The sequence below is a fragment of the Ceratotherium simum genome, chromosome 16, assembly GCF_057802395.1.
Source record: "Ceratotherium simum simum isolate JZ-2026a chromosome 16, ASM5780239v1, whole genome shotgun sequence".
NCBI classification, from domain to species: domain Eukaryota; kingdom Metazoa; phylum Chordata; class Mammalia; order Perissodactyla; family Rhinocerotidae; genus Ceratotherium; species Ceratotherium simum.
Genome location: NC_141915.1, coordinates 7,063,996 through 7,079,850, shown reverse-complemented (window position 1 = coordinate 7,079,850; position 15,855 = coordinate 7,063,996). Strand labels below are relative to the sequence as shown.

Sequence of the window (15,855 nt, the reverse complement as noted above, 5' to 3'; positions counted from 1 at the left end):
TTCTATAACCACAATGGAATCAAATTAGAAATCAGAACAGAAAGTTAACAGAAAAATCTCCAACCATTTGGAAATAAAAAACATACTTCTGTATAATTCATGGGTCAAAGGGGAAGTCTAAAGGGAAATAAAAAATACATTGAACTGAATGAAAATGAGAATAAAACATATCAAAATTTGTGGGACACAGCTAAAGCAGTGCTGAGAGAGAAATGTATAGTACTAAATGCACAGGCTAGAAAAGAGGAAAGTCTCACTTTCATAATCTAAGTTCCCCTCTCAAGAACCTAGAAAAGAAGAGCAAAATAAACCCAAAGCAAGGAGAAGGAAAGAAATAATAAACATAGAGCAGAAAGCAAGGAAACTGAAAACAGAAAAACAACTGAGAAAATCAATGAAACAAAGAGCTAGCTCGTTGAAAATATCAATAAAATTAACAAAACCCTAGCAAGACTGACAAATAAACAAACAAAAAGACACTAATGACCAATATCAGACATGAACCAGGTGATATCATTTCAGATGCTGCAGATATCCAAAGGAAGTCTTGAAACAATTCTACACACATAAATTTGACAACTTGGATGAAATGGACCAATTCCTTGAAAAACACAAACTACCACAATACCACAGTGTGAAAAAGAGCATTTGAATAGGCCTATAACTATTAAGGAAATTGGATTTGTAGTTTAAAATTCCAAAAAAAGGAAATCTCCATGCCCAGAAAGTTTCACTGGGGAATTCTACTAAACATTTAAAGACAAATTAACAACAATTTTACACAATGTCTTCCAGAAAATAGAAGAGGAATGAACACGTCCCAATTCATTTTGTGAAGCTAGTATCAAAACCAGCTAGAGACAGTACAAAGAAAATTAAAACTACAGACCAATATTGCTCATAAATATAAATGCAAAAATCCTTAACAAATTATTAGCAAATGGAATTCAGCAATATATAAAAAGAATTATTTACCATGGCCAAATGACTAAGATACAAAGCTAGTTCAGTATTCAAAAATCAGTCAATATAATCCACCATATTAACAGACTAAAGACAAAAAATCACATGACCATATCAACTGATGCAGAAAAAACGTCTGAAAAATTCAACACCCATTCATGATAAAACTCTCAGAAAAATAGGACTAGAGGGTGGCATCCTCAACTTGATAACGAGCATCTGCAAAAACCTACTCTATAACGTTATACTTAATGGTGAAAGATTGCATGCTCTCCCCCTAAGATCAAGAACAAGGCAAAGATGTCTGCTCTCACCAGTCTTATTCAGCATAGTGCTGGAAGTTGTAGCCAGTGCAATAAGGCCAAAAAAAAAAAGGGAAATAAATTTCTTCGTTTCCATCCAGATTGGAAAGGAAGAAATAAAACTGTGTCTCTTTGCAGATGACATGATTGTCTACATAGAAAATTGCTAGGACTCTACAAAAATACTCCTAGAACTAATAAGTGAATTCAGGAAGGTATCAGGATACAAAATAAACACACAAAGATTAATAATATTTCTATATACAAGCAATGAAAACATGGACACTGAAATTAAAAATATAGTACCATTTATAACTGCTCAAAAAGTTGAAATATTTATGTGCAAATCTATCAAAACATGTACAGGACTTGTATGCTGAAAACTACAGAGCACTGACAAAAAAAATTAAAGAATATATAAATAAGTGGAGGGACATACTGTATTCATGGATTGGAAGACTCAATACAGTAAAGATGTCAATTCTACTCAAATCTATATACAGGTTTAATACAATTCCTATCAAAATCCCAGCAAGAATCTTTTGTAGATACAGAGAAGATTACTCTAAAATTTATGTGGAAAAGCAAAGAAACTAGAATTGTGAAGACAATTTTGAAAAAGAAGAATAAACTGGGAGGAAACAGTTTACCTAATTTCAAAACTTACTTATAGTTACAGTAATCAAGACTGTGTGGTAATGGTGGAGGGACAGATACACAAAACAGAATAAAGAAGCTGGAAATAGACCTTCCCAAATAGCCCAACTGATTTTTGACAAAGGTGCAAAAGCAAGTCAATGGAGGAAAGATAGCCTTTTCAACAAAGTGCTGGAGTAATTTGACACAATAGGCAAAAAAAAATGTTAACCTCAAGCTAAGTCTCACACTTCATAAAAAATTAACTCAAAATGGTTGAGGACTTAAGTGTAAAACTTAAAACTATAAAACTTCTAAAAAAAAAAACAAACAGGAGAAAATCTCCAAGCTCTAGGGGTAGGAAAATAGTTCTTAGACGTGATATCAAAACAAGCCATAAAACAAAAAAATTGGACTTCATCAAAATTAAAAATCTTTGATCTACAAAGAGAGATAAGAAGTCAGAAGCTGTCCACCCCCTCACCTCCTCTACCTCCTCCACCGCTGCTGCTTTTGGCACCTCAGAGCTCATCTCCTCCTCCTCCTGCACCTTCCCCTCCTCCTCCTGCACCTTCCCCTCCTCCTCCTGCACCTTCCCCTCCTCCTCCTGCACCTTCCCCTCCTCCTCCTCCTCCTGCACCTTCCCCTCCTCCTCCTGCACCTTCCCTCCTCCTCCTGCACCTTCCCTCCTCCTCCTGCACCTCCTCCTCCTCCTCCTCCTGCACCTTCCCCTCCTCCTCCTGCACCTTCCCCTCCTCCTCCTGCACCTTCCCCTCCTCCTCCTGCACCTCCTCCTCCTCCTCCTGCACCTTCCCCTCCTCCTCCTGCACCTTCCCCTCCTCCTCCTGCACCTTCCCCTCCTCCTCCTGCACCTCCTCCTCCTCCTCCTCTACCCCTAGTTTCCTATTGCGGCTGTAATAAGTTACCACAAACTCAGTGGCTTAAAATAATTTATCATCTTACAGTTTTGGAAGTCAGAAGTCTGAAATGGGTCTCATTTGGCTAAAATCAAGATTTGGGCGAAGCTGTATTTATTCTGCAGGCTCTAGGGAAGGACCCATTCGCTTGCCTTTCCCAGCTTCTAGAGGCTGCTATGTTCCTTGACTTATGGCCCCTTTCTCCATCTTTAAAGGCCAGCAGTGTAGCATCTTCCAGTCTGGCTCTGACCCTCCTGCCTGCCTCCTTCCTACAGTCATGTGCCACTTAACAATGGGGATACATTTTGAGAAATTCATCCTGAGGTGATTGCGTCCTTGTGCGAACATCATAGAATGTACTTACTCAAACCTACATGGGATAGCCTACTTCTCACCTAGGCTATATGGTACTGATCTCATGGGTCCACTGTTGTATATGTGGTCGACTGTTGACGGAAACGTTGTTATAAGGTGCCTGACATATAAGGATCTTTGTGATTATATTAGGCAAACCTTGATAATCCAAGATAATCTCCCCACTTTTTTTTTTTTTAATTTTATTTATTTATTTTTTTCCCCCCAAAGCCCCAGTAGATAGTTGTATGTCATCGCTGCACATCCTTCTAGTTGCTGTATGTGGGACGCGGCCTCAGCATGGCCCAAGAAGCAGTACATCGGTGCGTGCCTGGGATCCGAACCCAGGCCACCAGCAGCGGAGCACGCGCACTTAACCACTAAGCCATGGGGCCGCCCTCTCCCCACTTTAAACTCCTTAACTTAATCACATCTGCAAAATCCCTTTTGCCATGTAAGGCACGTATTCACAGGTTCTAGGGATTAGGATGTAGACATCTTTGGAGAGGTTATTACTCCTCCTACCACACGTATCATAGAATACTACTCAGTATTAAAAAGGAATGAACTATTTGGCACCTGCAGGAACCTGGATGAATGTCCAGAGAATTATGCTGAGTGAAGAGCCAATCCCAAAAGGTTAAAGGTTGTATAAATAATTCCATTTATATAATATTCCTGAAATGACAAGCTTATAAAATGGAGAATAGATCAGTGGTTACTAAGGGTTATGGAAAACGTGGAGATAAGAGAGAAATGGGTGTTGCTATAAAAGGGCAACAGCAGGGATCCAGGGATCGTTGTGGCAGTAGAAATGCTTTGTATCTTGACTGTATCAATGTCAGTATCCTGTTTGTGACATTGTACTATAGTTTACAAAATGTTACCATTGGGGGAAACTGGGTAAAGGACACACAAGACTAGTCTGTATTATTTCTTAGACCTGCATGCGTGTCTACAATTATCTCAAAATAAAAAGTTTAATTTAAATAGAAAGCAGAGGGAAAACTTCCCAACAAATTTTATGAGGCCAGAATTAATTTGATATCAAAACCAAAGACATTATGACAAAAGAAAATGAGAGACAAATACACCTTATAAACACAGATGCAAAAATCCTTAGCAAGATGTTAGTAAATCAAATCATACAATACAAGAAAAGGATAATACATTGTGGTCACATGGGGCTCATCCCAGGAATGCAAGGTTGGTTTTAACATTCAAAAATCAATCATTGAATTTCACCGTATTAATGTACTAAATACAAAAGCCATACAATCATCTTCATAAATACAAAAAAAGCATTTGACAAAATTTAACACCAAATCTTGATTTTAAAATATCAAAAAAATAGGAATTAAAGGGACTTTCCTCAACCTAATAAAGGACATCTAAGAAACACTTAACATCATATTTAATGGTGAAAGACAATGTTTTCCCTCTAAGTTTGGAAACAAGGCAAGGATGTCTACCCTTATCACTTTTATTCATCATTGTAATAAAGGTCCTAGACAGTGCACTAAGGCAAGAAAAAGTCACACAGATGGAGTCTCATGAAAGAAAAGATTTGGTCATCTTTGATCATTTTTTTCCTTTGCACTAAATTTAGTCTTAATGCCTAATGTTATTTTATTAAATAATCAGCTATTGTTAGGGAAACTTCATTATTACATAAATTGTAAATTGCATTTAATAATGAATTATCACATAACTGCAGGCATAAGAAAAACCATATTGTCTCAGAAGCTTGATTTTGGCTCAAATATATAAGTAGTATTTTATAGCCTCTTTTCAGAAGCCTCCACTGAAGTGGAGATTCCAAAAAAGAACAATTTTTTCTATTTTAACGCAATAATAGTATTTATTTCAGCAGACCCTTAAGGAAATCCACCAGAAGAAACTTTTGTTCACGTAATTGGGTGTAGCTGAAAGTGATCAACTTTGGTGGCAGATACAGGACACTTACATCTCCCGTTGAACCTTGAGGTGGCCTCAGAATCCTTCAGAACACACTGCTCTGGTCAGCCACGTCAGTGCAGCTGAGTAGACATGTGGAATGAAATCAATTTTCTATCCCTGTAATAAAGTCCATTTACTAGAGAGAAAAAAAATCTGTAATTCAGGCTGTACTCATTCATGCTGTCCTGTCTGGCACTGGTCTGATAAGGGATGTTTGGCTTTTAAAATATGAAGGTATTTATATCTTAAAATATCCCAGCCACTAGACTCTATGGTATAGAAAGTGTATAGTAATAAGTACACTCTCTCTGGAAAGTTCGTAAAGAAGTTATTAGTATATTTCCTATAAATCGGGGGTCAGAGGGTTAGTTTCTAGCTGTCATTCAGGACATGAAATACGTTCATCTTTAAGGGAGGCTGAACTCTTTTTAACAGTTCCAAGAGTCAAGAGAAAGAGCTGAACCTAGAATTACATGGTCCTGTCTCCCATCCCACAGGCAAGGTGCCTCCAGGCCCCAGGGAGGCCTCTCTCTCATTTTAGCAGTCTGCACTTAATGGGTGAGCCAAGCTGTCTTAGTTCGTTGGGGCTGCTATAACAGAATACCATAGACTGGGGGTGCTTATAAACAGTAGAAACTTATTTCTCACAGTTCTGGAGGCTGGAAGTCCAAGATCAAGGCACCCGCAGATTCAGTGTCTGGTGAGACTTCTGTCTCCTCACAAGACAGAAGGGGTGATGGAGCTCTCTGGGGTCTCTTTTATAAGGGCACTAATCCCATTCATGAGGGCTCCACCTCATGACCTAATCACCTCCCAGAAGCCCCACCTCCTAATACCATCACATTGGGGGTTAAGAGTTCTACATATGAATTTGGGGGAGACACAAACATCCAGTTCATAACATGAACCTCGTCGGGTATCCTAACTCCTATGCAGAAACCACTGCAATAGAGATGGGTCTTCAAGAAATTGCTAAGATCCTTGAATAACTAAAGTTACAAAGTTTAATTTTGTTTTGTTTTGTTTTGTTTTTGGTGAGGAAGATCAGCCTGCAGCTAACATCTGTGCCAATCCTCCTCTATTTTGTGTGTGGGACACCACCACAACATGGCTTGATGAGCAGTGTGTAGGTCCACACCCGGGATCCAAACCCATACACCCTGGGCCGCCGAAGTGGAGCACATGAACTTAACCACTGTACCACCGGGCCGGCCCCTACAAAGTTTAAGTTAAAGATGATTTTTAATGTAAACTTTTCTTTACAAATTTTGCCTAGCCCCTTAAAGTTGACTATGTATTTAAGAGCTTGATTTCTGAAGAAAATCCTCAATTTGGAGGAATATAGATCTTCTAGGCTTTGGCGTGTGTTTCTAAACTGCGTGCAGAAGTCTGCAGGACTGCTGCCAAGGATAGAAGAGGACTGTGGAACTCAAGCTTTAGGGTACTGTTGAAGCCGCATGGAGCCCACAGGTGGTTTGAGGTCCGCAGTGGACCTTAACTGTTGTCAGTAGATGGGTGTAGACTCTGGTGGCACTGGAGCAGGGAGAGTTTCACAGCACCAGCCTCGTGAGACAGACCCTGCAGATTGAGTACTGGTCACGGACAGTCACCATGTCACCCGCTTGTGGAGTCATCTCCTGTCTGCCTGCATGCCGTGAGCCAGAGGTCCCTGAGGCCGGTTGTTTCCAGGGCCTTCCTGCCCCCTCACTCTTTCCCCTCTTGCTCTTTGTCTTCAGGGGGAGCTGACCATGACCAGCGACATGGAGAACTTACAGAATGCCCTGTACCTAGACACAGTGCCAGAGTCCTGGGCCAGGCGAGCCTACCCTTCCACCGCGGGCCTGGCGGCCTGGTTTTTGGATCTCCTCAGCCGAATCAAGGAGTTGGAGGCTTGGGTAGGAGACTTGGCAATGCCCTCCACCGTGTGGCTGACAGGCTTCTTCAACCCCCAGTCCTTCCTGACCGCCATCATGCAGTCCATGGCCCGCAAGAACGAATGGCCACTGGACCAGATGGCCCTGCAATATGACGTGACAAAGAAGAACAGAGAGGAATTCAGGAGCCCTCCTCGGGAAGGGGTCTACGTCCATGGCCTCTTCATGGAAGGCGCTCGCTGGGACACACAGGTAAATCTTGGGATGAGCCAAAGGGCATCCTCTGTGTGCTGATTAAATACACACTGCCTTCCATAAAGTGTGATTACTAAAAGGAATGCCCGTGAATCTTTAGACCTAGATAACCTTTGCTTCAGGCTGCCAAGCCATTTTTATGCAGCCAGCGATGGTGCAAAGAGCACAGACTTTGCAGACTGAGTAGAGTGAAGTGGTTAAAAGCAAGGACTCTGGAACCAGACTGGCTGGATCTGAATCCCAGCACCACCACTGATTAACGCTGTGAACTTGGGATGTAGTTCTGCCTCTCCGGATCTCAGTTTACTCAACTCTTAAATGGGAAAATAGAGTTGCTGTGAAAATTAAATGAGTTAATATGTAAGACACTTGGAATGGTGCCTGGCACATGGGGAGTGTTCAAAAAGTGCTGGAGTCAGCTCTCCCTGCCGCTGTGTGACCCGGGGATATCATTGCACCTCCCTGGTCCACTCTCCTCATTCATGAGCTCTAGGAGGGCAGGAATCCCTTCTCCCTTTTACATCCCCCCGTCTGCAAAGGGGGGCCAGTAAATATCATTTAAAGTAACATTCTGAAAGGATTCCTCACTGAGGCCTAATAAAAATTTGAGTCACCATAAGATTGGAGATGTTTTTCACAGATAGGAAACTGGCAAACAAGCACAGATGGCTGGGGAAAATGACAGGAGCAAGCATGGATAACTCTAGAACAAGTTTACATTTCTTACACAGATGATCTGGAAGGGGTGCATAGTTAAATATCCCATTTGGCAAGTGACATTAAACTATTCCTAGCAGTCAGTACAAAGCTAATGGGGAAAAACTGTTAGAAGATCCAAAAGATCCTAGAAGTCCATGTAAATATAGAGAGAGAGCTGTACTGGGTTGAATTGTGTCCTCCCAAAATTCTTGTCCACCCAGAATCTCAGAATGTGACCTTATTTGGAAACAGAGTCTTTGTAGATATAATTAGTTAAGATGAGGCCATACTAGTGTAGGCCCTAAATCCAATGACTAGTGTCCTTATATGAAGGCCATGTTAAAGACACAGAAGAGAATGCCCTGTGAAGATGGAGGCAGAGATTGGAGTGATGCATCTATAAGCCAAGGATTGCCGGCAACCAGCAGAGGCTGAGAGAGAGGCATGGACAGTTTCTGCCTCAGAGCCTCCAGAAGGAACCAACCCTGCCTACACCTTAAGACTTCTGGCCTGCAGAACTGTCAATGAATACATTCCTGTTGTTTTAAACCCCTCAGTTTGTGGCAATTTGTTATGGCAGCCCTAGGAAACCAATCAAGAGCCAAGAGAAAGGACAGTAAAGTGGGGCAGTGTTCAAAAGCCTGACCCTTGAGAAGGAAGCTGACTTCCCTCTCTCCACCTGAACATTTGTGCAAGAGTCTGTCAGGGGGATAACAAATGGATTGTATTAGGTGTAGGGTGGCCTAGGGAGAGCCAGAGCTAGAATACCAAAAACACCAAAATGAGAGAAGTACAAAAAAGACAAGCAGGGGCCGGCTCCGTGGCTTGGCGGTTAAGTGCGCGCGCTCTGATGCTGGCGGCCCGGGTTCGGATCCCGGGCGCGCCCCGAGGCACCACTTCTCCGTCCAACGTGAGGCCAAGTCCCACGTACAGCAACTAGAAGGATGTGAACCTGTGACATACAACTATCTACTGTGGCTTTGGGGGGAAAAGAAATGAATAAATAAAATCTTAAAAAAAAAAAAAAAAAAAGACAAGCAGGGAAGAAGCTCAGAAGGAAGAGCATTGGCACTGTGGGAAAAAAAGGATATTGATTCCAATCATCTCTGTCCAATTTTTCATACCTTGTTTCTAAATAATAATAATAAAAACTTTCCAAAAGGCAATACCTGCCCACCAAGAGCTCTTGTTCTCAAAGTTTCTATTCCAAAAAGATTTCAGCAAAAATGGAAGAGTACGTATGTCCAAAAGTCCTCTCCTCTGTAAACCAATAAGAACACTGGCCCCAAAATTGTCAGAATCAACTTTTTCAGAACTCTGGAAACTAACCAAAGGCTTTCAGGAATCCAAGGAGTGTTTATTGAAGAAAAATGGCTGAATCTCAGTAAGAATAGCAAGCTCTGTGGCCTTTTAACTTGCCCTATTCCCATCCCCTCCCCCCAGCTCTACAGTAGCCTTGAAAACCAACAGGCTACATTCACAATGAAAACAGCAACCTAGCAGCCACTGGAGGGGGCAAAATGGAGTTGGAGTACCTTCAAAGCGCCATTCCTAGAAAATTGTCATTTTCCCTGTCTGATGGTTCCCTGGAAGACCCCACTCACAAGTCTATCTTTACTTGACCTGAGTTGGAGCTCACCCAGGGCAACAGCCTTTTGCCCAGAGGCATTTACTGAAAACAACCAAAGACAACTGTTTAACATTGCAGCTTGCCTAAAGCAGTAGATAACAATGGAGCAAATAATAGGCTAACCAAAAAGCTTAAGAGGAGAAGCTGGAGAATGAGATGTCCAAAGGGGGCTTTGAAAACCTCCAACATGTTCCTAGAACCTAGAGGACCATGATCATATGCAGAGGTGTGCATGTGCCCAGGGCTGTGCACATGCTCAAGAAAGACCTGGGGAGGCCATAAGCTCTCACCTCTAGCTAACCTTTAGGTTCTGTGCAAGTAGGAAGTGAAGGCTAAGGTAGAGTTTTAAACTGCCTGGCTGAGCATTGAAGGCATGCCCCAACATGCAGAGCTCCTAAGCAAAGACTGTGAGACTTATCGGTTCCAGGCATTTAAGAAAATCTCTGTCCAATTATTTACTTACCACTAAGCTAACTGAGCAGGCCACTTCAGAGACCATACATGACAAAGAATACAGACTTTACAGAATCAGTTCAGAAAAGTCATTAAACAAACAATAACAAGGTCCTCTAGAACCTAGAGGACCATGATCATATGCAGAGGTGTGCACATGCCCAGGGCTGTGCACATGCTCAAGAAAGGGAGAAGATCTGATTTACAGAGTTGCCACATTATATTATTTAAAATGTTCAGTTTTCAACAACAACAAAAAAATGATGAGACATGCAAAGAAACAAAAAGGAATGGCCCCCACACAGGGAAAAAAGCAGTCAACAGAAATGGCCTCTGAGGAAGCTGGACATACTAGACAAAGACTTTTAATCAGCTATTTTAAATATGTTCAAAGAACTAAAGGAAACCATGTCTAAATAGCTAATGGAAAGTATGTGAACAATGTCTCACTGAATAGAGAATAAATTATTTAAAAAAAACAAGTAGTAACTCCAGAGTTGAAAAGTATAATACCTGAAATGAAAATTCAATAGAGGAATTCAACAGTAGATTTGAGTAGTCAAGAATCACCAAACTTGGAAATACATCAATTGAGATTATCCAATCTGAGAAACAGAAAGAAAAAAGAATGAAGAAAAATTAACAGTTTAGAGACGTGTGAAACACCATCAAGCATACCAACATATGTATATGGGAGTCTCAGAAGGAAAGGAAAAAGAGCCAGAAAGAATATTTGAAAAATTTGGAAATATTTGAAAAGTTTCCAAATTTTATGAAAAACATTAATCTACACATCTAAGAAGTTCAACAAGATCCAAATAGAATAAACTTAGAAATCCATACCTAGAAAAGTTATAATCGAACTGTTGAAATTTAAAAAGAGAATGTTGAAGGCAGCAAAAGAATAGCAATTCATCACAAGGGCTCCTGAATGAGATTAACAGCTGATTTCTCATAAGAAATCATGAAGGCCAGAGGCAGTGGAACTACATAGTCAAAGTGCTGAAAAAATTGTCAGCCAAGAATTCTATATCCAGCAAAACTATTTTTCAAAAATGAAGAAATTAAGACATTCTCAGATTTCAAAAAAAAAGAGTGAGAAAGACTTCATCACCAGCAGAGCAGCCCTACAAGAAATACTAAAGGGAGTCTGTCAGGATGAGAAAGGACACTAGGCAGTAACTCAAGTTCACATGAAGAAATAGAAGATCAGTAAAGGGAATTACATATGTAAATATAAAAGATAATATAAATGAATTTTTGTTTGTAACTTTTATTTTTCTCCTCTCTGATTTAAAGGACAACTGCATAAAGCAATAATTATAACTCTTGTGTTGATAGGCACAAAATGTACAAAGATGTAATTTATATGATGAAAACAACACAAGTTCTTAAGCACAGGAAGGAGAAGGAATGGAACCATTTAGGAGTAAAGTTTTTGTATACTACTGAAATTAAGTTGGTATTAATCTAAAGCAGATTTTTATACATTAAGATATGTTAGGGCCGGCCCCGTGGCTTAGCGGTTAAGTGCGCACGCTCCGCTGCTGGCAGCCCAGGTTCGGATCCCGGGCACGCACCGACGCACGGCTTCTCTGGCCAGGCTGAGGCTGCATCCCACATACAGCAACTAGAAGGATGTGCAGCTATGACATACAACAATCTGCTGGGGCTTTGGGGGGAAAAATAAATTAATTAATTAAAAAATCTTAAAAAAAAAGATATGTTAATTGTAATCTGCAGAGAAACCACTAAGAAAATAATTTTTTAAAATATAGTAAAAAGAAATAAGAGAATTAAAATGGTACACTAAAGTATATATATTAAACACAAAAGAAAGCAGGAATAGAGGAAGAGAGGAACAAAAAAAGACATAAGACGTACAGAAAACAAATAGTAATGTGGCAGATGTAAATCTTACCTTATTAGTAATTACATTAAATGTAAATAGATTAAACACGACAATTAAAAGGCACAGAATGGCAGAATACATTTTAAAAAATGATCTAACTATATGCTGTCTACAAGAGACACACTTTAGATTCAAAGACACAAATAGACTGGAAGTAAACAGATGGAAAAAAACATGCCATTCAAATAGAGACTTCAACCATAACAATTGGAGTCGTCAATACCCCCCCACTAATGATGACTGCTAATGGTTACAGAGTATCTTTTGAGGGTGATGAAAATGTTCTGGAATTATTTTATTTTATTTATTTGTGTGTGTGTGTGAGGAAGATCAGCTCTGAGCTAACATCCATGCTAATGCTCCTCTTTTTGCTGAGGAAGACTGGCTCTGAGCTAACATCTATTGCCAATCCTCCTCCTTTTTTTTCCCCAAAGCCCCAGTAGATAGTTGTATGTCATAGCTGCACATCCTTCTAGTTGCTGTATGTGGGACGCGGCCTCAGCATGGCCGGAGAAGCGGTGCGTCGGTGCGTGCCCAGGATCTGAACCCGGGCCGCCAGTAGCGGAGCACACGCACTTAACCACTACGCCACCGGGCCGGCCCAAAAAATGTTCTGGAATTAGAAAGTGATGATTGTACATTTAAAAACACAGAATTGTACATTTTAAAAGAGTTTGTTTTATGGTATGTGAGGAAAAAAACGTTCTACCCCTCCTCCCACTCCCCGCCATAAACACTCAGTTGTAGGGTGCAAGAGAGTCCCCACTGTTTTTTTTTTTTTTTTTAGATTTTATTTATTTTATTTTTTCCCCCCAGAGCCCCAGTGGATAGTTGTGTGTCGTAGCTGCACATCCTTCTAGTTGCTGTATGTGGGACTCGGCCTCAGGATGAACGGAGAAGTGGTGCCTCGATGTGCACCCGGGATCCGAACCCGGGCCGCCAGCATCGCAGCGCGCGCACTTAACCACCAAGCCACAGGGCCGGCCCAAGATTTTATTTTATTTTTTCCCCCCAAAGCCCCAGTAGATAGTTGTATGTCATAGCTGCACATCCTTCTAGTTGCTGTATGTGGGACTCGGCCTCAGGATGGACAGAGAAGTGGTGCCTCGATGCGCACCCGGGATCCGAACCCGGGCCACCAGCATTGCAGCGCGCGCACTTAACCACCAAGCCACAGGGCCGGCCCTCCCACTGTTTACCTTAGTTCTATTACTCATCATGCCTGATATCAGCATCTAAAAGAACTGAAGAGGGAACATCTTTCCCTTTAAATAAATTTCATGGGAAATAAACCAAACTCTATCTATAGCATAAGAGGCACAGTGTTACCTGGACATAGGGAAGGAATCTGTGAATCACTCTAAATCAGCATTTCCCAAAGTATGTTCCATAAAACACAAGTGCCATGGGAAAAGAATAGGTTGCAAGGAAAAGGGTCCTGTGGTCAAATAAGTTTGGGAAACACCAAGTTAAATAAAGTCAAACTGTTTTCTTTATTGCTAGGACTTCTCCTGTCCTCAATGTGTTAGTGTGCACTGTAAAGCTTCAAGTCCAGGGTATGGTAAGCACCATTTCCCAAGCTCATTTGATGAAGGAACCCTTTTCTTCCTCAAAATGTTTCTCAGGACTAGCAGGAAAAACTGCCCTGGTCAACTCTTTAGAGACATCTCAGAAAATTATAGAGAGGCCCCACTTGGAAAGCTACAGAATGGTTAGATCCCTATTACCTGAGTAAAGATAGAACACAGCTTCCTCTGCTCAAAAAGTGAAAATGCTTTAGAGGGTGGATGAGTTCACACATGAAACTGAACAGGACATAACCCAAGCCTTAAAATCTAAAGCATGTGCTGGCAGGAACTGTGTCTTACTCATCTTTAAATCACCAGCACCTAGCATGACATCTGGCAAATAGTAGCATTCAATATCTTATGAAATGAATGAATGAAAAAAGAAAAGTAGGAGGGACTCAAGCTTCAAAGGGATTAATTTGTATCTGATAAATACATAACAGCTTTTGGAACTCTCCTTCAAAAAGTGATTTAGGCTGGAAGCCAGTAGAAACATGTTTTCCACCTATCAGATGCATTCTATTGTGAGTTGTTGAGAGAACCTGTAAGGGGGTGGACATAAAAGTAGCCAGGCCTTCCTCGTTTCTCATCTATTGGATCTTCTGACAAGAGAAGGCTGACTGGCTGGGCTCTGGGTCTGATCTAAGACGGCTCTTCTCATGTTCTTGTCCTCAGGCTGGGATCATTACAGAGGCAAAGCTGAAGGATCTGACACCCCCCATGCCTGTGATGTTCATCAAGGCCATTCCCGCAGAGAAGCAGGATTGCCGCAGTGTCTATCCTTGTCCTGTGTACAAGACTTGTCAGCGGGGACCCACCTACGTGTGGACTTTCAACCTGAAGACTAAGGAGAACCCATCTAAGTGGGTTCTAGCTGGAGTAGCTTTGCTTCTCCAGATTTAGCTTCCTGCAGAGCCACTGAGAAAACAAGGCTGGGCTGGAGGCTGCCCAGAGGGACAAGTGGGTGAGGGGTGAGCACAGACACATAGAAAGACAAGAAATCATAAGTACTCACAATTCTGTAGAATGCTTCTAGGGAACTCAGAGGGAAGTGCCTACAGTGAGGCTGAGTTGGAGGAGTATATAACCAGGAATAGGGGAGAAGCATTTCATAGCACCGAACCTTTCTTAATAAAGTGATTGAGTCTTCAACTGTGTCTGATCCAGGCTTTGCGAGTTGCAGAGTCATCAATGATCCCAAAGAGACCACGAGAAATGAGCCACAAACACTTGAGCCCTGACGTTGTCACACGGCGCTATACTCAGTGCTGTAGCTCCCAGGTACTATGTGAACTAGCGGCATTGGCATCACCCATGAATCAGAGTCTGCATTTTAACAACCTCCCCAGGTGATTTGTATGCACATTATTATTTGATAAACATTATTCTGGATCAGGAGTCACCAAACTTGATCTGTAAAGGGCCAGACAGTACATATGTTAGGCTTTGCAGGGCATTTGTCTCTGTTGCAACTACTCAACTCTGTCACTGTAGCCCAAAGGCAGCCATAGACAATACATAAACGAATGAGTGTGGCTGCATTCCAATAAAACTTTATTTACAAAAACAGATGGTGGGCCATATTTTGCTGATCACCACTCTAGACGATAAGGGACGTATATATTTGATATTTACCCTCTGTTAATTCACATATTCATTCAATAAATTTTTATCTAACATCTACTCTGCTGAGAACACAATTGTGAACAAGGTGGGTTGTTTCCTTGTATCTCTATCAACCTTCAGATCATTTAAGAGGGACCCAAGGAGAAACTCTTCACCTAGAGCTGTTTAACCTAAAAGTTTTCTAGAATTTCCTCTGTGGAACAAATTTTCACTGCAAGTCCAGAGTTCCACAGTTTTAATGAGTTTTAAAGAGCTCTATGGGGAAGATTGTTTGGTAAGAAAAGTTTAGGAGGGCTCACTATTCCTTCTAGGATCATTATTCCTACCTATCCTTGGATTAATTACTATTTAGAACAGTGGTTCTTAATCTTGAGCAGGCAGCAGAATCCTCTGGAGGGCTTGTTAAAACAAAGATTGCTGGGCCCCACCATTCAAAATTTATGATTCAATAAATCCAACAAATTGCCGATGCTGCTGGTCCAGGGACCACACTTTGAGAACTCCTGATTTAAAACATAAAATTCCACCATCCTACAAATCTCTGCTAGGCAGAATACAGAATCTAATGCCAATTCCACTATGACTTTCCTGCTTCCTGCCCCATGATTTCATTCCTGCATCCCCTGAAGAGGGGCCTTATGCTTTATCTTCATGCTATAAGGGAGATAATCAATTCCTCTGGAATCCAGGAATTCCAACCTGAGTTT

General features: G+C 41.3%; 1 protein-coding gene across 1 annotated transcript in view; it reads left to right on the top strand.

Moving 5' to 3' along the window:
- The window catches only part of DNAH9 (dynein axonemal heavy chain 9), a 309,121-nt gene extending 294,181 nt beyond the window's left edge, over positions 1 to 14,940 (top strand). The window contains exons 68-69 of the mRNA XM_004433052.3: positions 6,868 to 7,257; positions 14,198 to 14,940. Coding sequence (XP_004433109.2) covers positions 6,868 to 7,257; positions 14,198 to 14,425 — 618 coding nt within the window. The 3' untranslated portion in view covers positions 14,426 to 14,940. The remainder of the gene's footprint in view (positions 1 to 6,867; positions 7,258 to 14,197) is intronic.
- Positions 14,941 to 15,855: the final 915 nt, after the last annotated feature.